Source organism: Macaca nemestrina, chromosome X, assembly GCF_043159975.1.
Source record: "Macaca nemestrina isolate mMacNem1 chromosome X, mMacNem.hap1, whole genome shotgun sequence".
NCBI lineage: Eukaryota > Metazoa > Chordata > Mammalia > Primates > Cercopithecidae > Macaca > Macaca nemestrina.
In genome coordinates this window covers 152,769,042-152,795,501 of record NC_092145.1, presented here as the reverse complement: position 1 = coordinate 152,795,501, position 26,460 = coordinate 152,769,042, and the positions used below count along the sequence as shown (strand labels likewise).

At 40.3% G+C, this 26,460-nt stretch overlaps 1 protein-coding gene and 1 long non-coding RNA gene across 5 annotated transcripts in view; one reads left to right on the top strand and one right to left on the bottom strand.

Annotated features, from left to right (window-relative positions):
* The window catches only part of LOC105478095 (uncharacterized), a 512,132-nt gene that overhangs the window by 217,035 nt on the left and 268,637 nt on the right, over positions 1-26,460 (top strand). The gene's annotated exons all lie outside the window — the stretch shown is intronic.
* Positions 18,471-19,196, bottom strand: LOC139360794 (testis-specific basic protein Y 1-like). Its single transcript, XM_071088835.1, has 2 exons — positions 19,039-19,196; positions 18,471-18,850 (listed from the first exon to the last, which is right to left on the bottom strand). Exons 1-2 carry the CDS (start codon positions 19,138-19,140, stop codon positions 18,557-18,559), a joined length of 396 nt encoding a protein of 131 aa, XP_070944936.1. The 5' UTR covers positions 19,141-19,196; the 3' UTR covers positions 18,471-18,556.

Sequence of the window (26,460 nt, the reverse complement as noted above, 5' to 3'; positions counted from 1 at the left end):
TATTAGTAATGCCTTGTGCTGTCACATTACAAAGGCTATGACATCATTAGGCAACAGTCACTTTTCAGCTCCATTATAATCTTATGTGACCACCTCCATATATGCAGTCTGCCATTAACCAAAATTTTGCTACACAGCATATGACTGTAATTGATTCAAGATCAGTTATTTGAAAATGTAACTCCTTCCTACTAATAGAATAGTCTTTATAACACTGGAATTGAAAATCCTTTTCCAAATGATGGGATATAGTAACAGAAAACAGAATCCCTACTTTAGTGCTAGAGAGATAGTTTATTTTTCAAGGTCATGTGACCCTTACTGAATACTCTTAAAATTGTAAGCAAATAGCATCTAGATTTTGCTGAGAGCTCCAACTTTGCAGTGTGCATAAAAAGCCTCTGTTTCTTCCTAAGTCAAGGAATGGAAGACAGGACCCTGGAGTGTCTGGGAGATACTTCTTCTACAAGTGCCAGGTGCTTAGTGCCAAGGCAACTGGTTAGAAGCGAGTTAACCTGAGTTATTTTTCCATCAAGTGATTCTGGAATTTCTATGAAAACTATAAATTGACCTGGAGACCCCAGTAGTTACGGAAGAAATCTGGGCTTTCAATCATCGCCTACTTTTGACTCCAGTCTATTCCAGAACTAGGCATTTAGCCTCTATTATGAATACTCTCCTCACTGATAAAGAAAAGGAGGTGGGTAATGATTACCTAAACTTCAGAGCTATCTATAAGCATAATTTGTGGCCAAGTGTGGTGGCTCACACCTGTAATCCCAGCACTTTGGGAGGCTGAGGTGGGCAGATCACTTGAGGCCAGGAGTTCTAGACCAGCCTGGTCAACATGGTGAAACCCTGTCTCTACTAAAAATACAAAAATTAGTCGGGCGTGGTGGTGGACACCTGTAATCCCAGCTACTTGGGAGGCTGAGACAGGAGAATTGCTTTAACACAGGAGGTGGAAGTTGCTGTGAGCTAAGATCACACCACTGCACTCCAGTCTGGGTGATAGAGCAAGACTCTGTCTCAAAAAAAAAAAAAAAGAAAGAAAAAGAAAAGAAAAAAGATGAATTTGTGATAGATAATGCTTAGTAAAGGTGCAATGGAAATTGCTAATTCAGCAACATATAAGCCATTTTATGGTATCATTAGGCAGAGAAACTCCATATACCTAAGGTGAATAATGTTTCTACCTGTACCATATCTCTCTCTGATAGTCTAAACTAGGGATTCTCAAAGTGTAGTGTTTGAACCAGCAACATCAGCATCTTTTGGAAACTGGATAGAACTGCAAATTTTTTTTTTTCTTTTTTTCGAGATGGAGTCTTGCTCTGTTGTCCAGACTGGAGTACAGTGGCATGATCTCAGCTCACTGCAAGCTGTGTCTCCCGGGTTCACACCATTCTCCGCCTCAGCCTCCTGAGTAGCTGGGACTACAGACACCCGCCACCACGCCCGGTTAATTGTATTTTTAGTAGATGGGGTTTCACCGTGTTAGCCAGGATGGTCTGGATCTCCTGACCTTGTGATCCGCCCGCCTCGGCCTCCCAAAGTTCTGGGATTACAGGCATGAGCCACCGCACCAGGCCTAGAACTGCAAATTCTTAGGCCTCACCCAAGATCTATTGAACAGAAACTCTACTGGTGGGGTCCAGCTATCTGCATGAACAAACCTCCAAGAATTACGATGCATAGTCAAGTTTGAGATTCATGACTCTAATCCAGAGGTCAGCAAACTTTTTCTGTAAAAGGCCAGATGGTAAACACTGCTGGCTTTGCAGGCAATATGGTCTTCACCTCACCTACTCAACTCTGCTGTTTTAGCCTGAAAACAGCTATAGATAGGACGTAAGTTAATTGGGTTTGGCTGTGTTCCAGCAAAACTTTATGAAAAAAGCAGCTGGATTTGGTCAATGAGACATAATTTGCTGACCCCTACTCTAAAATAATTCTTACTAATTTTAGACCATTTGGGCTTGTTTTATGTGAGTTGATTGAAAGCATTCATCTATGTATGTTATTTTTAAAAATCGATTCTCTTTATATAAAACGTATGTGTGTCTATTCCTGAGTACAGATTCAAAACGTCATTTTTTATTATCTGAATTTATAAGTTTCATGTGTAAATAGAAAAGGAGATGCTTATGATAAAGTTAATGTCATTTTATTATAATTAAAATTATCACATAATATATTAATTAAGATATTCATATAACAAAATGTTAATATTCTCTTTAAATATCATTACTAACACATAATCAACAAACTCTTACCTTGGATTTTATTACATAGTTTAGAACTTTTATTGCATGTCATAATCTTTGTAGTATAATAAACAAATTTTAACATCTCCTCTAACCACAGGAGATCATATATGTCATTGCCCTTACCTTACAGCTAATAAATAGTTGTTCATTTCAGAAATTGGGCAGTTGAAGCTGTGTGAACATGAACCATTCATCATTACAGATACCCCTGATCACATAGGTACATGGTATCCAGCAGTTGCAACTTAGAAAGTGTTATCAGTCCAAGATCTGATTAGTTCTGCAAATTTAGATGACTCATTTTCCAATATTTTCAAGTTGCAGCCCCATGTTTTCATACATGTCATTTCTGATTTGCCGTTAAGCGTGTTCTGGTAAATTGTTTCTCCCAACTGCTCATGCAGTGTTTTGAACTGGTGCCATAGTAGATTTATTTTCTTCCCTTCAGTATAGACAGATACATGTGCTTATTTCCAAACCTCATCAACTGACACTGAGGACCAGGAAGCAAAACCTAAGTGACTGAAAGTTGTTTTCAAGTTATTCTTTGATTGGCTTTTGGAATGAGTTTGATGCAATCTCCTCGCTTTTCTAGCCAGGGCTGTTTGGCCAAGTTATCTGTCCTCAACCATTCCCCTTTGGGCTGTAATACTGTTTTGCCAAACACAGAAACAATAATGTAGATAGGTCACACTTATGGTTTTCAGAATTTTTTTTCATACAAGGAAGTTTTCTTAAAATGTATAAATCTCTTTTTTTCTAAATCCACAAACAAGATTTAATAATATAACACACATTGTAATACATTTTGTAAATATTTGCATATGAATATGCACAATATATAGTAAATGTAAGCCATTTTATATTTCCTTGCATTTCTTAAAATCAAAGCCAATGAAAAACATTTTAAGTACAATCATATAATTTACTGATCAAAGAAAAATTTTCCAACTCTTCTATAAACTTACAGAGCCTGGAATTTTTATCAAATAAATTTTGGATACCTTATAGCGCTCGCATAGTCAGTTTTTTAAATTTTTTTAAAATTTAGCTTTTATTTTCAGTAGAGACAGAGTCTTACTATGTTGCCCAGGCTAGTTTCCAACTCCTGGGCTCAAGTGATTCTCCCATCTCAGCCTCCCAGAGTGCTGGGATTACAAGCAATGGGCCACCGTGCTTTCCTTATAAAAGCATCCTTATAAAAAAAAAAAAAGCCACTCTAAATATTTGCGAGATACTGAGTGAATGGATGGATTAACAAATCAATTAACTAATAAAGCAGTGTCTGAATTTAGGAGAAATTCTTTTTTTTTTTTAGGAACATTATTAAAAATGTATTTAACAGCTCTATGCAACTTCTCCAGAATGATGGGCATTGCCCTATGTACATATATGAAAAATGTATATATTTATTTACAGCATTTATTTACAGCATTTACTCCTTGATTAGTGTATTCTCTTTATGTTATATGTTTTTTTCTACAAATGACTGTAAAAGCCTATTTGGTTATGGTACAATTTCTATAAGCACTAAAACAACCAAACTAATAGTCCCATCCCTATTTGTGTTGAATATTTGAAAGTTGTTGTTTTTGGGTCATTTTTAAGCATGTTCATATCTCTTTTTCTGAATTTGACTTTGTAATACTTTTTTATTTTTTAATTTATTTTAATTTATTTTGAATTTTTAAAAATTTTTTTATTATACTTTAAGTTCTAGGGTACATGTGCACAATGTGCAGGTTTGTTACATATGTATACATGTGCCATGTTGGTGTGCTGCACCCATTAACTCATCGTTTACATTAGGTATATCGACTAATGCTATCCCTCCCTGCTACCCCCTCCCCACAATAGGACCCAGTGTGTGATGTTCCCCTTCCTGTGTCCAAGTGTTCTCATTGTTCAATTCCCATCTATGAGTGAGAACATGCAGTGTTTGGTTTTCTGTTCTTGAGATAGTTTGCTGAGAATGATGGTTTCCAGCTGCACCCATGTCCCTACAAAGGACACAAACTCATCCTTTTTTATGGCTGCATAGTATTCCATGGTGTATATGTGCCACATTTTCTTAATCCAGTCTGTCATTTATGGACATTTGGGTTGGTTCTAAGTCTTTACTATTGTGAATAGTGCTGCAATAAACATACATGTGCATGTGTCTTTATAGCAGCATGATTTATAATCCTTTGGGTATATAGCCAGTAATGGGATGGCTGGGTCAAATGGTATTTCTACTTCTAGATCCTTGAGGAATTGCCACACTATCTTCCACAATGGTTGAACTAGTTTACACTCCCACCAACAGTGTAAAAGTGTTCCTATTTCTCCACATCCTCTCCAGCACCTGTTGTTTCCTGACTTTGTAATGATTGCCATTCTAACTGGTGTGAGATGGTATCTCATTGTGGTTTTGATTTGCATTTCTGTAATGGCTAATGATGATGAGCATTTTTTCATGTGTCTGTTGGCTGCATAAATGTCTTCTTTTGAGAAGTGTCTGTTCATATCCTTTGCCCACTTTTTGATGGGGTTGTTTGTTTTTTTCTTGTAAATTTGTTTGAGTTCTTTGTAGGTTCTGGATATTAGCCCTTTGTCAGATGAGTAGACTGCAAAAATTTTCTCCCATTCTGTACGTTGCCTGTTCACTCTGATGGTAGTTTCTTTTGCTGTGCAGAAGCTCTTTAGTTTAATTAGATCCCATTTGTCAATTTTGGCTTCTGTTGCCATTGCTTTTGGTGTTTTAGACATGAAGTCCTTGCCCATGCCTATGTCCTGAATAGTATTGCCTAGGTTTTCTTCTAGAGTTTTTATGGTTTTAAGTTTAACATTTAAGTCTCTAATCCATCTTGAATTAATTTTTGTATAAGGTGTAAGGAAGGGATCCAGTTTCAGCTTTCTACTTGTGGATAGCCAGTTTTCCCAGCACCATTTATTGAATAGGGAATCTTTTCCCCATTTCTTGTTTTTGTCAGGTTTGTCAAAGATCAGATGGTTGTAGTTGTGTGGTGTTATTTCTGAGGGCTCTGTTCTGTTCCATTGGTCTATATCTCTGTTTTGGTACCAGTACCATGCTGTTTTGGTTACTGTAGCCTTGTAGTATAATTTGAAGTCAGGTAGCATGATGCCTCCAGTTTTGTCCTTTTGGCTTAGGACTGTCTTGGCAATGTGGGCTCTTTTTGGTTCCATATGAACTTTAAAGTATTTTTTCCAATTCTGTGAAGAAAGTCATTGGTACCTTAACGGGGATGGCACTGAATCTATAAATTACCTTGGGCAGTATGGCCATTTTCACAATATTGATTCTTCTTATCCATGAGCATGGAATGTTCTTCCATTTGTTTGTGTCCTCTTTTATTTCATTGAGCCGTGGTTTGTAGTTCTCCTTGAAGAGGTCCTTCACATCCCTTGTAAGTTGGATTCCTAGGTATTTTATTCTCTTTGAAGCAATCGTGAATGGGAGTTCACTCATGATTTGGCTCTCTGTCTGTTATTAGTGTGTAAGAATGCTAGTGACTTTTGCACATTGATTTTGTATCCTGAGACTTTGCTGAAGTTGCTTATCAGCTTAAGGAGATTTTGAGTTGAGACGATGGGGTTTTCTAAATATACAATCATGTCATCTGCAAACAGGGACAATTTGACTTCCTCTTTTCCTAATTGAATAACCCTTTATTTCTTTCTCTTGCCTGATTGCCCTGGCCAGAACTTCCAACACTATGTTGAATAGGAGTGGTGAGAGAGGGCATCCCTGTCTTGTGCCAGTTTTCAAGGGGAATGCTTCCAGTTTTTGCCCATTCAGTATGATATTGGCTGTGGGTTTGTCATAAATAGCTCTTATTATTTTGAGATATGTTCCATCAGTACTGAATTTATTGAGAGTTTTTAGCATGAAGGGCTGTTGAATTTTGTCAAAGGCATTTTCTGCATCTATTGAGATAATCTTTTTTTTTTTTTTTTGTCTTTCGTTCTGTTTATATGCTGGATCACATTTATTGATTTGTGTATTTTGAACCAGCCTTGCATCCCAGGGATGAAGCCCACTTGATCATGGTGGATAAGCTTTTTGATGTGCTGCTGGATTCGGTTTGCCAGTATTTTATTGAGGATTTTTGCATCGATGTTCATTAGGGATATTGGTCTAAAATTCTCTTTTTTGTTGTGTCTCTGCCAGGCTTTGGTATCAGGATGATGTTGGCCTCATAAAATGAGTTAGGGAGGATTCCCTCTTTTTCTATTGATTATTTTAATTTATTTTGAATTTTTTTTATTTCCATAGGTTATTGGGGAACAGGTGGTGTTTGGTTACATGAGTAAGTTCTTTAGTGGTGATTTGTAAGATTTTGCGGCACCCATCACCAACCAGTATACACTGCACTCAACTCATAGTCTTTTATCCCTCACCTCCTTCCGACCCTTCCCCAAGTCCCCTAAGTTCATTGTGTCATTCTTATGCCTTTGCATCCGTGTAGCTTAGCTCCCACTTATGAGTGAGAAAATACGATGTTTGGTTTTCCATTCCTGAATTACTTCACTTAGAATAATAGTCTCCAGTCTCATCCAGGTTGCTGCAAATTCCATTCATTCATTCCTTTTTATGGCTGAGTAGTATTTCCTCAAATATATATATATATATATATACATATATATATATATACATATATATATATATGTATGTGTGTGTATATATGTGTGTGTGTGTGTGTGTGTGTGTGTGTGTGTGTGTGTATATATATATATATATATATATATATATATAACGGTTTCTTTATCCACTCGTTGATTGGTGGGCATTTGGGTTGGTTCCACATTCTTGCCATTGCTAATCGTGCAGCTATAAACATGTCTGTCCAAGTATCTTTTTTGTATAATGACTTATTTCCCTGGGTAGATGCCCAGTACTGGGATTGCTGTATCAAATAGTAGTTTTACTTTTAATTATTTAAGAAATCTCCACACTGTTTTCCATAGTGGGTGTACTACTGAAATTCCCACCAGCAGTGTAGAAGTGTTCCCTGATCACCGTGTCCACGTAAACATCTACTGTTTGATTTTTTGATTATGGCCATTCTTGCAGGAGTAAGGTGGTATCACGTTGTGATTTTTATTTGCATTTCCTTGATCATTAATGATGCTGATGTATATATTTATATGTTATTATTATAACATATATATTACTTTCTTGATTAGTGTATTCACTTAAGTTGCACTTTTCTTTTCTACAAATGACTTTAAAAGCCTGTTTGGTTATAATACCATTTCTATAGGCACTAAAACAAACAAATAGCCCCATCACTATTTGTGTTCAAAATTTGAAAGTTGTCATTTTTGGGTTAATTTTAAACATGTTCATATCTCTTTTTCTAAATTAGACTTTGTAATGCTTTCTTATTTTTTAATTTACTTTAATTTATTTTTTTATTTACATAGGTTATTGGGGAGCAGGTGGCGTTTGGTCACATGGTATTTGGTTACACAAGAAAGTTCTTTAGTGGTGATTTGTGTAATTTTGGTGTACTCGTCACCCGAGCAGTATACACTGAACCCAATTTGTAGTCTTTTATCTCTCATCCCCTTTTCACTCTTTCCCTGAGTCCCCAGAGTCCATTGTGTCATTTTATGCTTTTGCATCCTCATAGCTTAGCTCCCACTTGCGAGTGAGAACATAGGATGTTTGGTTTTTCCATTCCTGAGTTACTTCACTTAGAATAATAGTCTGCAGTCTCATCCAGGTCACTGCAAATGCCATTAATTCCTTCCTTTTTATGGCTGAGTAGTTTTCCATTGTGTGTGTATATATATACACACACACATATATACACATATATATGTGTATACATGTATGTGTGTGTGTGTGTGTGTTTCTTTATCCGCTCATTGATTGATGGGCACTAGAGTTGGTTCCATGTTTTTGCAATTGCGAATTGTGCTGCTATAAACATGCGTGTGCAAGTATCTTTATCGTATAATGATTTCTTTTCCTCTGGGTAGATTCCCAGTAGTGGGATTGCTCGATCAAACGCTAGTTCTACTTTCAGCTCTTCAAGGAATCTCCACACTGTAATGCTCTTTTAAAATATGTGCTTTTGATTTCTTGCTTGTATATTTTTGTATTTGGAAATTGATTTAGAAAGTATATATAATCCATAGAGACCTCAGCCCATTTTTAATGATTCACGTTACAAACCCTCCAATAGCTTCCTGTGGGTTCGGCATGGTAGGAAGTACAGGTGAAAGAAGACAAATAAGACAGAACTGGTATTCTGGAACTTGAGAAAATGAAGAACCCTGGCAATCACAATGCAGTGTGAGAAGTGTTATGAGAAATGCATTTGCGGGACCCCTCGGGGCACATGTCTGTCTCCTAGTGCAGCCCAGGAGGTATTGTCATGGAAGGCATCCCTCTTAAATCATCTCCCAGAGGATGGCATCTGATGAGGTAGGACGCATATTCCAGGCAAAGGAAGCAAATGCACTGGGTTATTAAAGTATTGCAAATAACTCCTGCACACTTCTGGGACAAGTATAAATTGGTACAAATCCTCCTAGGAGAAATATTTGGTAACATCTACCAATATTAAAATGTATTAATGATCAGATATGGGACCCAGCTCTCCCAGCTGTTCCATTTTTGAGAACACTTCCTGCAGAGACACTTGCACCCGGGTGATGTGGCAGATGCACTGTTTTGTTCATGGCAGCCCTAGCCCTCGCACAGAGTTGCAAACACCCTAGATCTTCCTCAGGAGAGGAAGGATTCAATAAAATACCATGTGTCCAAATGGTGGGAATGCCACGACAGTCAAACGATAAGAAAGACTTTCTGAGATATGATGTTAGGTGAAAAAAGTGGGTTGTAAATGGATGTGTATGATATACTATATATTATGTGAATAAGGGAATATATATACTATATATTCCCTTATTTATTATATTATGTGAATAATATAATAAATGCTTTTACTTGTTTCTTGTAAATGTATAAAGTCATATCAACGTGTATGTAAGAAGCTGACAAAAACATTTGTCTCAGTGTGTAGTGTGGTTATATGGGACTAGATACAGGACTCATTGGGGTGAAAGATGAGAGGGAGAGAGTGGACCAAGAAACAGCTACAGACCTTCTCCAAGCTTCCACAGTCATCAGATCATGGCCCATCCCGAGTTCATCCGAACTCCTAGACATTTCTGTCTGCCCCAGAGTAGAATATCATGTATATATATAGATACACACACACACACACACACAATTATATATACATAGATTGATAGATAGATAAATATACATATATTCATGTTCTTGGTTTATAGCCCAAATATGATCCATGCATAACAATTAAAAGTAAAATTTTTCTCTTAAATATGTACTTTGTCAAACTTCTGCAATAATTATGAAAGCCTTAAGTTATGAATGGAGTAAAGGAAGTTTGTTATTATTATCAAACTCTCCTAGGCACAATTTTATTTTTATTATGATTTTTCTTTTAATGCCTAGAGATCTTTGTGTGTCTTTTTATATTTTTAAATATACAAGGCCATTGAAAGTTTTCTTTTGATATTAATTTTTAAATTTTTGTATTATAGTTAGAAACTTTCAGATTTTTTGAAATTTGATAAGATACTTTATGTCAAGTGGGTAACCAAGTTTTAGAAAAATTTCTGGAATGCTTGTAAAGATTGTGTGTTCTCTATTTGGTGTAGTTTTCTATAAATGTCCATTTCAAGGAGCTTATTAAACTATTAAATCTTTCATATTTATATTAGTTTGGTCTCTATGCCAGTCATAGACCATTCTCACAGCTGGTGAGAATATGCTGAATTTTTCCAGTATAATGGTGGATTTGTTCATTTCTATTTTTGTTCTATTAATTTTTCTTTTATGTATATCATAGATATTAATGCCATTTAATTAAATGCATGTAGATTTAAACTGTTATAGCTATCTGAGAACTTAACAGATTTTCTCATATGGATGACTGTTTTAACCATAAGGATGACTTTTGCATTAATATTTAATTTATCTGATGTTGATACAGTTAAACCTCTTTTTCTTGGGTTAATATATATTTGGTCTTTTGTTTCCCATCTTTTTCTTTTCAAACCTTTTATGTCTTTATCTTTTTATTATAAAGTTTAATCTTTTTGTATTCATTGTGCTTATGGATTCATTTCTATCATCTTATATTGTACTTTCTATTAGTATACTTGCTGTTCATATCACTTTTATTCTGTCTATCTTGTTTGTGTTTGTTTTATTTTAGCTTGAGTATTACCATTTTATTTTCTCCTTTATTTGGTCAGAAGTCACATCCTCTAATTTTATCATTTTATTGGATATTATAGAAGTATTAAAATATATATTTTTGAAGTGTGTACACAAAGAAAGTGAATGAGTAACCTGACTCTTCTTCAGAACAATATAAAGACCACACAAAGTGGGCACATAGCTGTGGAGGGACAAAGGTGATGCTGTGGCACACAGACTGAGCACACAGAGCTGGGTCTCTTCCACAATGATGTATGTCTGTGTGAAGGATGCCAAGGCACACTCTAAGATAATGTGTGTGGGGAGGTGGGAGGGGAGCATGTGTGTGAATGCGTGCATGTACACCTGATGCATACTCAGGAGTATGTGTTTATCTATGTGCACCATTGTTTTCAATTCAAAAAGTGCATAGCTTTCATTTTCACAGGAAGTTATGATGCAAAGAACATGCCTTATACAGTAAGTACCTTTGGTACCTTTGGATAAACTTTTTTTTTTTTTTTTTTTTTTAGACAGAGTATCGCTCTGTCGCCAGGCTGGAGTGCAGTGGAGCGATCTCGGCTCACTGCAATCTCTGCCTCCCAGGTTCAAGCGATTCTCCTGCCTCAGGTTCCCGAGTAGCTGGGACTACAGGCGCACACCACCATGTCCAGCTAATTTTTGTGTTAGTAGAGACAGGGTTTTGCCATGTTGGTCAGCCTGGTCTTGAACTCCTCAGCTTAGGTGACCCACCTACCTCAGCCTCCCAAAGTGCTGGGATTACAGGCGTGAGCCACCGTGCCCAACCTGGATAGACATTTTAAGGTAGCATCTCATTTTTGCCATGAATTTAGGAGCTGTTTACATCCTAAAAAGCTAGATTCAACTCTGGAACTTCACCAGTCTAGGAGAGTATAGTATAAAGAAATCAATCACCATAGAAGGCGGATTAAACAGACATATTCTGAGCAGACAAGTGGAACATGAAACCACTTAAAGTAGCAGAATTGGGCCTGTGTGTTTAAAAACACAAAAGGAACTGTGAAATATCTAAAATCCTATAGCTAAGAGAAATTTCACATGGAGAGACTGAGGAACTTCTGCAATAATTATGAAAGCTTTAAGTTATGAATGGAAAAAACAGTGTTGCAGATGTTTCTGTAATAATCTCCAAAAATGAATCTGTTGCCCACTAAAACTCAGGACAGTAAGGAAGCACAAAGTTATGGCAAGACTGGGCTAATTCTAATTCCATTGGCCATGCCTGACTGAGCATTTCATTAATTCTTTAGTGAGAAGAGATTTGAATTACAGTTGGCATCAAGAAGTAGTTACATCTCTATTTGCCAAGATCAACCGTTTAGCAAAATGTAATAATTGATTCAGTAATATAGTCAGTCATTCCTAAATAATGTTTTCTGTTTGCTTTATACATTTCTGAAGCAAAAGGACAAAACAATTATTTTTAAAAATGAAAGGTCAGTATCAAAAAGGCAAAGTCAAAATTCTGCAAGTTTTGGTGCTGAGCATGGATTGGCCAGATATACTTTATTGCTTTTGGAAATGGTTCTTGAGTGATTAATGTAGGAAATATTCTGGAAGGGCTTTCTCTGCCTTCGTGTGAATATTTCCAGTTCCCAGGAGCCACAGAGCCTGATTCATTTGTCTATACACAATTGTTATTATTATTATTATTATTATTATTATTATTATGCTGAGTTGTTTGAGCTCTCTCTCTATATATATATGCACACACACACACATATATATTCTGCTTATTATTCTCTCATTAAATGTATAATTTGCAAATATTTTCTTCCATTCTTTAGGTTGTCTCTTCATTGAAAATTTATCATACCATGCAGAAGCTTTTGAGATTCATGTTATTTCATTTGTCTGCTTTCCTTTTACTGCCTGTGCTTTGGACGTCTTACTTAAGAAGTCTTTGCCCAGACCAGTGTCCTCAAGCATTTCCCCATAGTTTTCTTCTAGTAGCTTCATAGATTGTGGTGATAAACTATGAGCATGTAGTTTTGACTCCATTTGCCAGTGTTGTGGACTGAAGTTGTGAGGACAGAATGCTTTGTGTTTTCATAAGTTTTCTGTGCAAAGTTGATTTGATGACAGTGGCCTCCTAAGAAGGAACTTTCATCGAAACACTGAGGTCTCTGACCAAGCAGACAGTGAAAACACTCCTTAATGTGGGAGTCTTCAGTACCGTATAAAAGGTGCAAATTAGCAACATTTCTGTCCGAGTATTGAGCTACAAGATTCAACTCTGGAATATTTTATGGTTTTATTCGTTTTTATATTTAATGGAGGAAACACATTTTTGCTTGTAAAGGAATAAACTCATGTGTCTAACTATATATTAGGAAAATGAGGTCATTTCCTTCTATGTGGTAATATATTCACATATGGGGAAAATGCCATAATATATGGGACAATAAGATGGATAATACTATACTAACAAATATAATAAAATGAATAATATGAAAAAAATCAAGAGATGGAATTAACTTTAAATACAGGGCAGATATATTTTTATCAGCTTGCTGGGCTAGCACTTTTCCTTACTCCTCTCCCTGAAGGGTTCCCAATTCTGTTTCTATTCTGTGTGTCTTTTTTCCCCTCTTCTGTGGACATGTGTCCAGGGCCCCTTGCCGCCAAAAGCCCTTCAACTAGTTATTCTCCAGCAGAACATTTTTCTGCCAGTGAAAATATTTTCTTTCAGGAATTGACTAAAAGCTGTTTTCATAAAAACTTCCCTATGTGAATTGAGCCTATAATTATCTTGTTCTTTCTTAGCACTTCTGCAGCGCTTATGCACACCTAAAGCGTGCCAATTCACACTTGGTTCTGGGGTCTATAATAAAGTCACAGAAACATGACTCCTGTCATGAATGCAAGCTAGGAAGTGGTCCCTAAAGCAGGGGATGTGTCTCAAATGCCTCTTCAGTCCTCGTACAGTGTGTAATACAGTGCTGCTTCCACAGCGTTGAGCAGCAGTCCTTAAGAGGGTGGAGTTTAGAATTTGATCTTTGCAGCCCTGAGTTTTAATCCTGACTCTATAACCTATAAGCAGTATAAGAAAGGTACCCAAACTGTCTGTCTCATTTGTCCAGTGGGGACACTACCCATTTTACAGGGTGTGATGGTTAATTTCAGGTGTCAACGTGACTGACTGCCTTAAGGAATACGTCAGGAACTGGTAAAGCATTGTTTCTGGGTGAGCCTGCACATGTATTCCCGGGAAGATTGGCGTGGGCTGGTGGACGGAGTGGGGAAGATGTCTTCAATAGAGACAGGCCCCATCCAGTTCTCTGAGGGCCCAGATAGAGGAAACAGGGCAGAGGAAAGGCACTTTCCTCCCTTTCTCTCCTGCAGCTGAGACTCTTCTTTTCATGCCCTTAGACATCAGAACTTCAGGCTCTTTTTATACTGAGAATTACACCATCCACTTCCCTGGTTCTTAGGTTTTTGGCGGTGGACTGAGTCACACTCCTGGCATCCCAGGGGCTCCAGCTTGCAGATAGCCTGCCCTGAGACTTTTCACCCCCTAATTCCCCTAATAAATCCCCTCTCATCTATCTTTGCTGATCACCTGTTGGTGGTGTCTCTCTAGAGCCCCGATTAATCCACAGGGGTAATGTGAGGGAGAAATGAGGACGTGCTTGGGGAGCATTTCACACCCTGCCTGACACATGCCCAGGTCCAATGGGCTGCAGCTGCAGTTATTCTAGAACTTAGCATCAGTGTTCAAAACAGCAGAAGGCCTTCCCTCTGGTACCCAGCCATCGCGTTGAGCTTCTCCTGTCATTTTTCAATTCCAGAGTGTTTTGGAGAGCAATTCTATGTCCCGTGTATCACTGACGTGGGGCCAAAAACAATCCGTACGCGTGGGGATCTGAAGCTGGGAATGACCAATGGGTCAGAAAGTTCTTAGGAGTCAGGAGCGGAGGAAGCTGCATGGTCAAGGGGAATCGATGTGAGCCTTCCTGCCATGTGTCCTATTTCCTGTGGTCTAATGAGACAGAGACATATGTATGTAGACATCATCTCATGCTGAGCTCTTTAATATGTACAAGGTGTTTTCAAATTTTCCCACCAACTGTCTTTGACACCTGAGAATCTGCAGATCACCTGTTGTTCATGACTGTTGTCAAGGGGATCCTCCCTTTAGGGACACAGGAAGATTTGCCTAAAAACATCAGAAAGCTTTGATATTTATTATTTTATTATAAAAGCCAACTAAAGCTTTGCTGTTATATTACTTCGGGTCTTTACTCATCCCACTGTTTATTTTAAGCCTCGGCTTGTGGGTAGTTGGAGAAGGAGGGAAAATATTTAACACTCTTATTAACTAATTTAACTGTGTATTTAACATGTAGAATCAAGAAAGACTTAAAGGAAGATGCAGTATTTGTGAATTCTCCAACAAATTAAAATATTATTTAAATTATTGATTTCGGATTAAACCATTTATTTTCTATAATGAATTAAAACAGTTTGTGAAAATAAATTCACTGATATTTTTGGGTTTATAATTTCAAAATCATAATAACTTTCCAAAGCTAAAAATGCCTGAAACAGAAGTCTGCCAAATATCACAATAAAACATGAAGCCCCAGTGAAAGAGCTAGTCAGGATGGGTTCCCAACAAATAGCAGTTGAAGCTCCTATTGCCATGAAATGATGAAAGAAACACGGTTTAAGTGCCATGGATAATTTTTTCAATGCCAAAAGAATCATCACAGACTGTTTTGGCTTGCAGAGCTTGAATGGAAATATGGCATTAAAATAAGGTGCACAGAATTAATTCTTGAATGTAATTTTGAAACACATTGCAAACTTGTTCCCTAATATACACCAAACCCAAAAGGGACCACTGACAAGATCAGTTTACTTCAGTTTTTATGCTGTCATTATGGAAAAAAACTATAGCAGAAAGTTCACCAATTTCCCTTTGGAAAGAGATATACAACCACAGCCAACAGGCTTTCCTAAAAGACAGCAGGAGCTTTTCATGCGGACTTGTTTCCCATCCATAACATATAAATATTTATTGGTCAGGGTCTATACAGCCTTGCAAATAAACAGGCTTTGAGTTATACCAAGCATCCTTATATGGTATTTCCATATAAGAAATACAAAAGAAATACACCACAAAATGATGGCGTTCAGGACATGGGGCAACGCCCTGTTTCTGTGGTATAGCGGCCTAGGTTTCATAGGATTCCATAGGAGGCAGCTAGAAGTTCAACATGCAAAGCTCTGAAATCCCTTCCTAAGCTAATGAAGTGAAGCCCTGACCACACCAAGGAAAGGATGGAACAGAACTCATTTATTGTGTCTCAAATGATGCTACCATCTCTTCTAAGCCACCATTAATTTTAACATCTTTAACGCTATAAGAACAATCTATGTAACAAGTGAAAACTGCCTATAAAGTTAGTGCTTTACATCTCAAACCCGTATTATATGGAAATTCATATTTTCATAGTCATATGAAAGTTTAACGTGCTATTCATTATAAGATTAAAGGACATGAGTTATTCTCTCTGTGTAATTATTAACTGGAAATTAAATTGTGGTAATTTTGTACTTTATTCTTCTTAAAATGATAATTTCCTTTCTTCTTTTGCCTGAGAACCATTCTTGAACAATACTAATGCCTTACCTTCTAAAACAAATGATTATATATAATATATAAATATAAATGTTTTATATATGTATTTATACATAGAATATATATTTATATATATGTATTCTACATAAAAACATAAAAATACATATAAATATATAAACATGTATAGTAGGTTCTAGTATATATAGAAAAGACCTATGTATTTCAAATGTGTATATATAATCTATATCTATATATTTATATATTACATATAAATATAGAATCCATATTTTTATATTTGTATTTATATATTTTATCTATAAATATAATCTATATAAGTTTGTATATAGTAAATGTAGTTGTATATATTTTATTTACATATATTTATATATTTGTATACAGTAAATTCTACTATATATAGAAAAGACTTGTGTATTTCTAACGTATGGAAATATGAAATGTACTTTTTGTCTCCTCAGTTGCAAAGATAAAAAGGCTTTTTTCAAGTGGATAGATTTTGTTCTACTTTGAAATTTTCTTAATCATATTAGATTGTAGGGAGGGGACACTGAGAGGAAAGAGGATGGAGACAATTCTTCCATTGGTTTCTATAAATGAAAAGGTATTTTAACAATGAAACCTAAGTAGGTAGAATCCAGTTCTTGGTACTTGGTGTATGTGCTAGCAAGATTGCATGAAGAAACAAACGTTACAAGAAGCAGAGTCATCCTGTGAAGGGGAAACTTTTCTCCAATGCTCAGCCGTGACACAATCCTTATCCTCTTGTCTGGCTAACTGTGACATGTCCCTTTGACCTCGACCCCTCGCTCCCCACATACCACCTATTCCTTCCTTCTTTCCTTTCTCCCTCCCCACACCTCACCTCTTCCTCCCTCCCTCCCTTCCCACACACCGCCTCTTCCTCCCTCCCTCCCTCCCCACACACCACCTCTTCCTCCATCCCTTCTTCCCTCCCCACACACCACCTCTTCCTCCATCCCTTCTTCCCTCCCCACAACCCACTTCTTCCTCCCTCCCTCCCCACACACCACCCCTTTCCCCCTCCCTCCCTCCCCACACACCACCTCTTCCTCCCTCCCTCCCCTCACACTTCCTCTTCCTCCCTCCCTCCCTCCGCACACACCACCTCTTCCTCCCTCCCTCCCACCATCTCTTCCTCCCTCCCTCCCTCCCACCACCTCTTCCTCCCTCCCTCCCTCCCCTCACCCCACCACTTCCTCCCTCCCTCCCCTCACACCACCACTTCCTCCCTCCCTCCCTCCCCTCACACCACCACTTCCTCCCTTCCTCCCTCCCTCCCCTCACACCCCACCTCTTCCTCCCTCCCTCCCCTCACACCACCTCTTCCTCCCTCCCTCCCCTCACACTTCCTCTTCCTCCTCCCTCCCTCCCCACACCCCACCTCTTCCTCCCTCCCTCCCTCCCCTCACACCACCACTTCCTCCCTCCCTCCCCTCACACCACCACTTCCTCCCTCCCTCCCTCCCCTCACACCACCACTTCCTCCCTTCCTCCCTCCCTCCCCTCACACCCCACCTCTTCCTCCCTCCCTCCCTCCCCTCACACCACCTCTTCCTCCTTCCCTCCCCTCACACTTTCTCTTCCTCCTCCCTCCCTCCCCTCACACCACCACTTCCTCCCTCCCTCCCCTCACACCACCACTTCCTCCCTCCCTCCCCTCACACCACCACTTCCTCCCTCCCTCCCTCCCTCCCTCCCCTCACACCACCACTTCCTCCCTCCCTCCCCTCACACCACCACTTCCTCCCTCCCTCCCCTCACACCACCACTTCCTCCCTCCCTCCCTCCCTCCCCTCACACCACCACTTCCTCCCTCCCTCCCTCCCCTCACACCACTTCCTCCCTCCCTCCCTCCCCCCCTCACACCACCACTTCCTCCCTCCCTCCCTCCCCACACACCACCACTTCCTCCCTCCCTCCCTCCCCTCACACTACCACTTCCTCCCTCCCTCCCTCCCCACACCCCACCTCTTCCTCCCTCCCTCCCTCCCCACACCCCACCACTTCCTCCCTCCCTCCCTCCCCTCACACCACCACTTCCTCCCTCCCTCCCTCCCCTCACACCACCACTTCCTCCCTCCCTCCCTCCCCTCACACCACCTCTTCCTTCCTCCCTCCCTCCCCTCACACCACCACTTCCTCCCTCCCTCCCCTCACACCACCACTTCCTCCCTCCCTCCCTCCCCTCACACCACCACTTCCTCCCTCTCTCCCTCCCCTCACACCCCACCTCTTCCCCCCTCCTTCCCCTCCCTCCCCACCACCAGAGAACACGGAGTCACTGAGATCAATTTGCAACACATTCATTTTATTGTCTTCCCCAGGGGCCACCGTGCTGGTGAGATCTCTGAGGTCTGGCGACTGGAACTGAACTTAGTCGCTGCTCAGGGAGATGGGGGAGTCGGTGGCCGCCCCCTCACTCAGTGGCTCCTCCAGCTGGGTCTCCTGGCTCAGGGGGTCGTGCTGGGTCCCCTCGCTCACTGGCTCCTCGGGGGGCAGCTCGTGCTGAGGGAGCTCCTGGCTGGGCTGGTCACTGGGGCCGGGGGCCGCTGGCCCGCTCCCCGCCTCAGGGGCCGTCGCCGCCGCCGCCGCCATCTTGCTCGCGGCCCGTTTCTTCCCGCCTCTCCCTCCACGAGCTGCTTTTCCCTTCTTGGCCGCCCTGGTAGCCTGGAAGGACAACAGGGAGATGCCAGAAGGGCTCTGGTTGAGGGAAGAGGATGGAGGAGGCTGGGAACAGGGACGTTTCCTCAGAGGCGGGCGGGCCGGGTGGGGGCTGTGCCAGGGGAGGCCGGGAGAGGATTCTGGTGAGGAAGGAGACGAGGGAAGCCGAGGAGGAGCTTGGGGGGGTCCCTCACCTTCTTCTTCGGGCTACTGGAGCTCTGCTGAGAAGAGGACTTCCTCTTTCGGCTCTCCTTGGTCTTGGCCGGAGATCCCGAGGCTCTCGGCTTCGGACTCATCTTCCACAGCTCAACGTCTCCCAACGGTCAACCGCGGGCTGCCCGGGGTCCCCGTATATACCCCTCCCGCGGTCTCGGGACAATGAGGCGACCACGTCCCTGAGCTGTGATTGGTCAACACCCCACTACCCAGCCAATGGGAGCCCTGGGCGGGAAGGGAGGCCTTCGACGTCACAAAGCACCAGCGCGACCTGACTGAGGAAGGTGGCGGGGGAGTGACATCTGAGGAGGAAGGCAGGGTGCTCTGGTTGGAGAAAGGGAGATTTGGGTTAGCAGCCCTAAGGATAGTTCCCAAACTGACATGGCAGCCCTCCTAAACGCCCCATGTCCAATTTTAGCAGATCACGTGGCACGGGAGGATATTTCTGCCACATGGTTCCCCTGGACCCCCCCCCCCACTCAGTGGTACATTCTATTTCTCCACACCTGCCATCATTACCCAGTTTCTGTATCACCTACCTGAAATCCCTCCATGCTAACTGGGACGGCTTTGGGGCTATACGAAGATGTCAATCATCCCTCTCTCCTATAAATTCCTCTGCTACACCTTGAGGACCATTCACTTCTTGGATGCCATGAAACAACTTTTCCATCTCACTTCCTTCTCCCAGCATCCACATAGTGCCTCACAATTTTTCATTCTCGTGGTTTAAAGCACTAGCTTGCAGAGGTCAAGATCAGCAAACACACCGACTCAGCTGGGTATCTGTATCAGGCTGGGTTCCTCAGAGAAGGAGAAACTAAACCAACAGGATATTTGTGTGTGTGTGTGTGTGAGAGAGAGAGAGTGTGTGTGTAATATTATATATCATAAACATCTATTTACTATAATATAGTATTCATTTATGAATAATATTATATATGTCATATGGTTTACTCTAAGTAAGTGGCTCAAACCTTCACACAATGTGGGGTCTAGGAAGCTGAAATTTGTAGAGCAAGTGAGCAAGCTGGAAACTAAAAGCCTCTGCACAGCCAACAATCAACAAAATGAAAAGGCAGGCTATGGTTTGGGAGAAGCTATTTGCGAACCATATATCTAATAATGCGTTAATATCCAAAATATATAAAGAACTCACACAGCTCAATAGCAAACAAATAAATAGTCTGGTTAACAAATAGGCAAAGGACTTGAATAGGCATTTCTAGAAAGAAAACACACAACTGACCAACAGGTATATGAAAATATGCTCAACATCATTAATAATCAGAGAATGCAAATGAAAACCACAGTGGGCGGAGCAGGGTGGCTCACGCCTGTAATCCCAGCACTTTGGGAGGCCGACACGGGTGGATCATGAGGTGAGGAGATCGAAACCATCCTGGTTAACATGGTGAAACCCTGTCTCTCTTAAAAATACAAAAAACTAGCCGGGCGTGGTGGCGGGCACCTGTAGTCCCAGCTACTCGGGAGGCTGAGGCAGGAAAATGGCGTGAACCCGGGAGGCGGAGCTTGCAGTGAGCCGAGATTGCGCCACTGAACTGCAGCCTGGGCGACAGAGGGAGACTCCATCTCAAAAAAAAAAAAAAAAGAAAAAGAAAAAAGAAAACCACAGTGAACTATCACCTCACACCTGTTAGGACGGGTATTATCAAAAAGTCAAGAGATAAAAAGTAGTGATGGCGTACAAAAAATTAGCCGGGCATGGTGGCGGGCGCCTGTACTCCCAGCTACTGGGGAGGCTGAGGCAGGAGAATGGCTGAACCGGGAGGCAGAGCTTGCAGTGAGCTGAGATCGCGCCACTGCACTCCGGCCTTAGAGACAGAGCGAGACTCCGTCTCAAAAAAAAAAAAAAAAAAAAAAAAAAATTAATGAGGGCAAAGATGTGGAGAAAATGAAACCCTTTTAGGGTGTGCAGAAAAGGGGACGTTTACACGCTGTTGACAGACATGTAATCGGTACAGCCGTTATGAAAAACAGTATAATCATTCCTTGGAAAATCAAAATAGATTTACCATATGACCCAGCAGTTCATCTGTGGAGTATGTGCCCCTCCCCCAAAATGAAATCCACATCTCATACAGATATCTCCAGTACTAATTGTAACTCAGTAATCACACAGGAAATTAGAGTTTCTATTTGAAAAGAATGTTTTTTTTTTTTCACCATTCTGGTATCAAATATTTATTCTAGACACCTCTTCTTATTTTTTGATTTGTAATTACCTAGGTACTAGTACCCATTGACAGAACTAACTCATTACTCCAAGAAGAAATGAGAAATGTTGAGGAGAATGCAATGTTATACTTCTTTTCTTCAATCAGTTATTCTAGTTTTATGAAAGATTCTGTATTTAACTCTTACTCAGGTAACTCTAGTTACCATATCCATAGTACCTAATCAACAATCCTAAAACAGTAAGCACACAGAATTGACTAGAATGGTTATTAAACCTTCTATGTTCAAGCAGTTTTCCTAGTAATTGCTAGTTGTTTATTCAGCTGTTTGCCTAGGTACCACTAAATGTTTAGCTTCATGTCACAGAGACATAAGAAGTAGTATTGAGAAGAATTTGTTTATTCCAGGTACTGGCTTCGTGTAGTTATTTCTAGTTAATTACTCACTTGGATAAAGTAGATATTTACTGTATGAGGTAATATTTCTAACATGAGGTTGGAATTTTGCATTGAGGAAAACGGTTATTGAACTCCCTGGCATAGGCCGGTTATCTTCAGCTTCCTGGGATCAGTTACTTGGTCTGGCTAATTCTAGCTATCTTTAGGTTGCTAATTACATGTTTACCACCAGATGTCTGTGGTAATTTATTATTCCAACAAAAAATAGTAGAATGATAAGGAAGGATTTTCCTTTTTCCTGGCATCACGTAGATATTCAAGTTATCTCCAGTTATTCTATGTAACTTTTTTTCCTGGGTAACACTCAGCACCTATCCTTTTAAGTTCTTATCTCAACTAAAACCAATAATTGAGACTTGCAAAGAACATAATTTTCAGGATCAGGTTCACTTGGTATTGTAATGATTGTTAGCTGTTTCTATGTAACCAGTTTCATGGGAAAGCCCAGTTAAGTAGAACTTGTATATTAACTCAACACCAACAAAATTATATCTGACCAGACTAGATTCCCTATGTTCTACATTCCACTGAACTATTCTTGTTGTCCCTATTTTACTACTTACTTAGGTACATGACTTACCTGTAGTACTAATTCATTATTCCAGCAATAATTCAGCAGTAAGTGGTGAGAAGAAAGTGATTTTGTTTTTAAAATTTATTTTTATCAAGGTAAAATATACATATATAATGTACCCTCTTTACCACTTGTAAGTGTGCAGTTCAGTGGTAATAAATATATTTATATTCTTTTATTTCCCCTTCATCCCCCCTTCCCCTTCTGGCCTCTGGTAACCATCACTGTAGCCGCTATCTTCATGAGAACCACTTTTTTAGCTCCCATATATGAGTGAAAACATGCAATATTTGTTTTACTGTGTCTGGCTTATTTCATTAAACATAATATCCAGTCATTCTTTTTATGCCTGGATAATATTCCATTGTGTACATATGCCACATTTGCCTAATCCATTCATCCATTGATGGGCACTTAGGCTAAACCCATGTTTTGACTATTGTGACTTGTGCTGCAATACACATGAGTATGCAGATACATCTCTTTGATGTACAGATAAATTTCTCTCTCTCTCTCTCTCCCCCCTCCCTCTTTCCCCAGCAGTGGAATACCTGGATCATATACTAGTTCTATTTTTAGGGTTTTGAGGAACTCCATACTGTTCTCCATAGTGGCTGTAGTAACTTACATTCCCACGAACAGTGTACACAGGTTCCCCTTTCTCCACCTCCTTGCTAGCATCTGTTCATGCCTGTCTTTTGTTAAAAGCCATTTTAACTGGGGTGAGATGATATTGCATTGTGGTTTTGATTTGTATTTCTCTGATGATTTATAATGAGTATATTTTCATATGCTTGCTGGCCATTTTTGTGTCTTCTTTTGAGAAATATCTATTGAGATTATTTGTCCATTTTTAAATCGGATTGTTTGTTATTGAATTTGTCGAGCTCCTTATGTATTCTGGTTATGAATCCCTTATCAGATGGATAGTTTGCAAATATTTTCTGCCATTCTGTGGGTTGTCTCTTCACTTGGTTGATAATTTCCTTTGCTATGCAGAAGCATTTTAACTTGATGTGATCCCAATAGTTTATTTTTGCTTTGGTTCTTTGCTTTTGAGGTCTTACTCAAGAAATCTTTGCCCAGACCAATGTCCTAGAGCATTTCCCCAATGTTTTTTGGTGGTTTCAGTTACAAGTCATAGATTCAAGTCTTTTTAATTCAATTTAATTTATTTATTTATTTATTTAGACAGAGTCTCATCTCACTCTGTTGTTCAGGCCCAGGATGGAGTGCAGTGTCACCATCTCAGTTCACTATAACGTCCACCTCCTCGGTTCAAGCAATTCTTGTGCCCCAGCCTCCTGAGTAACTGGGATTACAGGTGTGCACCACCACACCTGGCTAAGTTTTGTAGTTTTCATAGAGACGGGGTTTCACCATGCTGGCCAGGCTGGTCTCGAACCCCTGACTTCAAGTGACCCACTCACCTTGGCTTCCCAAAGTGCTAGGATTACAGGCGTGAGCCACCGCTACCAGCCAGATTCAAGTCTTTAACGCATTTTTGATTTGCTTTTTGTGTGTGGTGAGAGATAGGAATCTAGTTTCATTCCTCTGCCTGTACTTATCCAGCTTTCCTAGTACTATTGTTGAAATGTTGGTCTTTTCAGCATCATATGTTCTTGTCGTCTTTGTTGAAGTTGCGTTGGTTATAAGAATGTGACTTTATATCTGGGTTCTCTACTCTGCTCCATTTGTCTCTGTGTCTGTTTTTAAGCCAGTACCATGCTGCTTGGTTTACCATAGCTTTGTAGTAAATTTTGAAGTCAGGTAGTTTGATGCTTCCAGCTTTTCCCTTTTTGCTCAGGATTGCTTTGGCTATTTAAGGTCTTTTATAGTTTCCTATGAATATTATAAGTTTTTCCTATTTCTGTGAAGAACGTCATTGGTATTTTGATGGGACTTGCATTTAATCTGTTAATCACTTTGGTGAGTATTGTGATTTATACAATATTAATCCTGTCAATCTATGAACCTGGACTATCTTTCCATGTTTTTGTGTCCTGAGAAGACAGTGCTTTTTAAATTTCTGTATTTAACTAGCTTTTCTAGCTATTATTACCCATTCCTAGTAAACAGATTACCTGGTGACTAGCAGATATGGGTCGACCTTGTTTTATTGTGATGCACTTTATTGTATTTATAGATATTGTGTGTTTTTTATAAATTGAAGGTTTCTGGCAACTGTCAAGCATGTCAGTGTCATTTTTCCAACAGCATGTGCCACTTCATTTCCCTGTGTCACATTTTGGTAATTCTCACAATATTTCCAACTTTTCCATCATTATTATATCTGTTATGGTGATTTCTGATCAGTGATCTTTGATGTTATTATTGTAATTGCTTTAGGACTACAGAAACTGGGCCCATATAAGATCACACCAGGAAGCATCGCACTACCTGACTTCAAAATATACTACAAAGGTATATTTCAAAATATACTACAGAGCTACTAGAGGAGAAAGATGGCAGAATAGAATGCTTCACTGATTGTCTCCCTGACCGCCCACCAAGGACACCAATTTAACAACTATCTACACAGAAAAAACATCTTCATGAGAACCAGAAATCAAGTGAACACCCGTAGTACCTGGTTTTAACTTCATATAGCTTGATATGGTTTGGCTGTGTCCCCACCGAAATCTCAACTTGACTTGTATCTCCTAGAATTCCCATGTGTTGTGGGAGGGACCTAGGGGGAGGTAGTTGAATCATGGGGGCCTGTCTTTCCTGTGCTAATCTCGTGATAGTGAGTAAGTCTCACGAGATCTGATGGATTTATCAGGGGTTTCTGCTTTTGCTTCTTCTAAGTATTAAGGTGGATATTGCCTGAGTCTGAGTCCCTCCTGAACAATAGACAAACGTCTTCAACTGTTTCGCAGGTGTAGGTGGTGTGTTCTTTGCCGGGTGTTGGTGCCACCTTGACCCTGGATCAGTAAATCCACATGGAGAGGCTTTTGAGTTGTACAGCTGTCGGAGTCATAAGGAGAACTTGGTATGGTCCAGTCCAAACTGGCTCCAGTGGCTTTCTGTCCTGTGGGAGAGTTTTAAGATATACCTAGTCTTCAGGCATAATGTTAGGGTGAGTGTTTCCTGAAAGAGGAGCCAGGTGTTGGGCTATGAAGACTTTGATAATGATTGATGGCCTTGATGATTTGTCCCAGGGACATAACATATTGCATGAGATCATGACTCTTTGGGTCTAACAAAAGGTCTGTTTGGAAGAAAGATCTTCCTCAGAGAATCTCAAAATGGCTAGACGGGTTTCAGATTTTGGGGTGATACAGGCTCTTAAGAGTACAGTGGGGAGCAAAGTTGACCATAACTGTTGGTTTTCATGTATTAACTTTGTGAAGTGCTTTTTCTGGTTTGGTTGGCTCTCTCCACCTTCCCAGAAGATTGTGGATGCCAAGACGCATGCAGATAATATTTGATCTGGAGAGCTTCACTGATTCTCTGCGTTATTTGAGAAATGAAAGTGGGGCCATTGTCTGACTGTAGGGCATGAGGGAGTCTAAAAACAAGGAAAAGTGTGGTCTAAAAGGGCTGAGGTGACTTCTGAGACCCGTTCAGTTTTAGTGGAAGGGCCTTTATCCATCCAGTGAAGGTGTCTACAAAGACTAACAAATACCTCAGTCCCTTGCATGGTGCATGTGTGTAAAATCTATTTGCCAGTCTTCTCCTGGTAGGGTTCCTCATCTTAGAATGGGTTGAAGGATTTGGGGAGGTTTGTGTGCTCCCTCGGGGTTTATTTGGCAGCCGGTGGGACATGCCTGTGAGATGGCCCTTAGAGCTTGGGCTATCCCCGTGCTGGTGAACACTGACTTTGTTAGATCTTGGAGGGCCTTAGCCCCTAGATGAGTTGATTGGTGCACGCTATTTAGAAACTTCCATTGTGAGGCTCCTGGGAGCAAGAGTTTGTCATTAGGACCTTTTAGCCAGCCCTCTGAGGTATGGGAGAAACCTCTTTCTAGAGCTTTTTGGGCTTCCCCCTGTGTATAGTGTGGAGACAGGGGAGTTAGGCTAGGAACGAAGACAACCTGAAGGGGTGACCTGACAGCCACTTTTACTTATTTGTCAGCCCAGGTGTTCCCGATAGAGATTTCATCATTGCTTCTCTGATGGGCTTTGCAGTGAATGATAGTTACCTGTGGGGGAAGCATAACTGC

What these genes read in the sequence shown, in the direction of transcription:
- LOC139360794 (XM_071088835.1), bottom strand. Translation starts at nt 19,140, where the DNA reads ATGAGTCCGAAGCCGAGAGCCTCGGGATCTCCGGCCAAGACCAAGGAG. An exon ending in CCAGTAGCCCGAAGAAGAAG is followed by an intron (nt 18,851 to 19,038) that starts GTGAGGGACCCC and finishes TTGTCCTTCCAG; the next exon opens with GCTACCAGGGCGGCCAAGAA.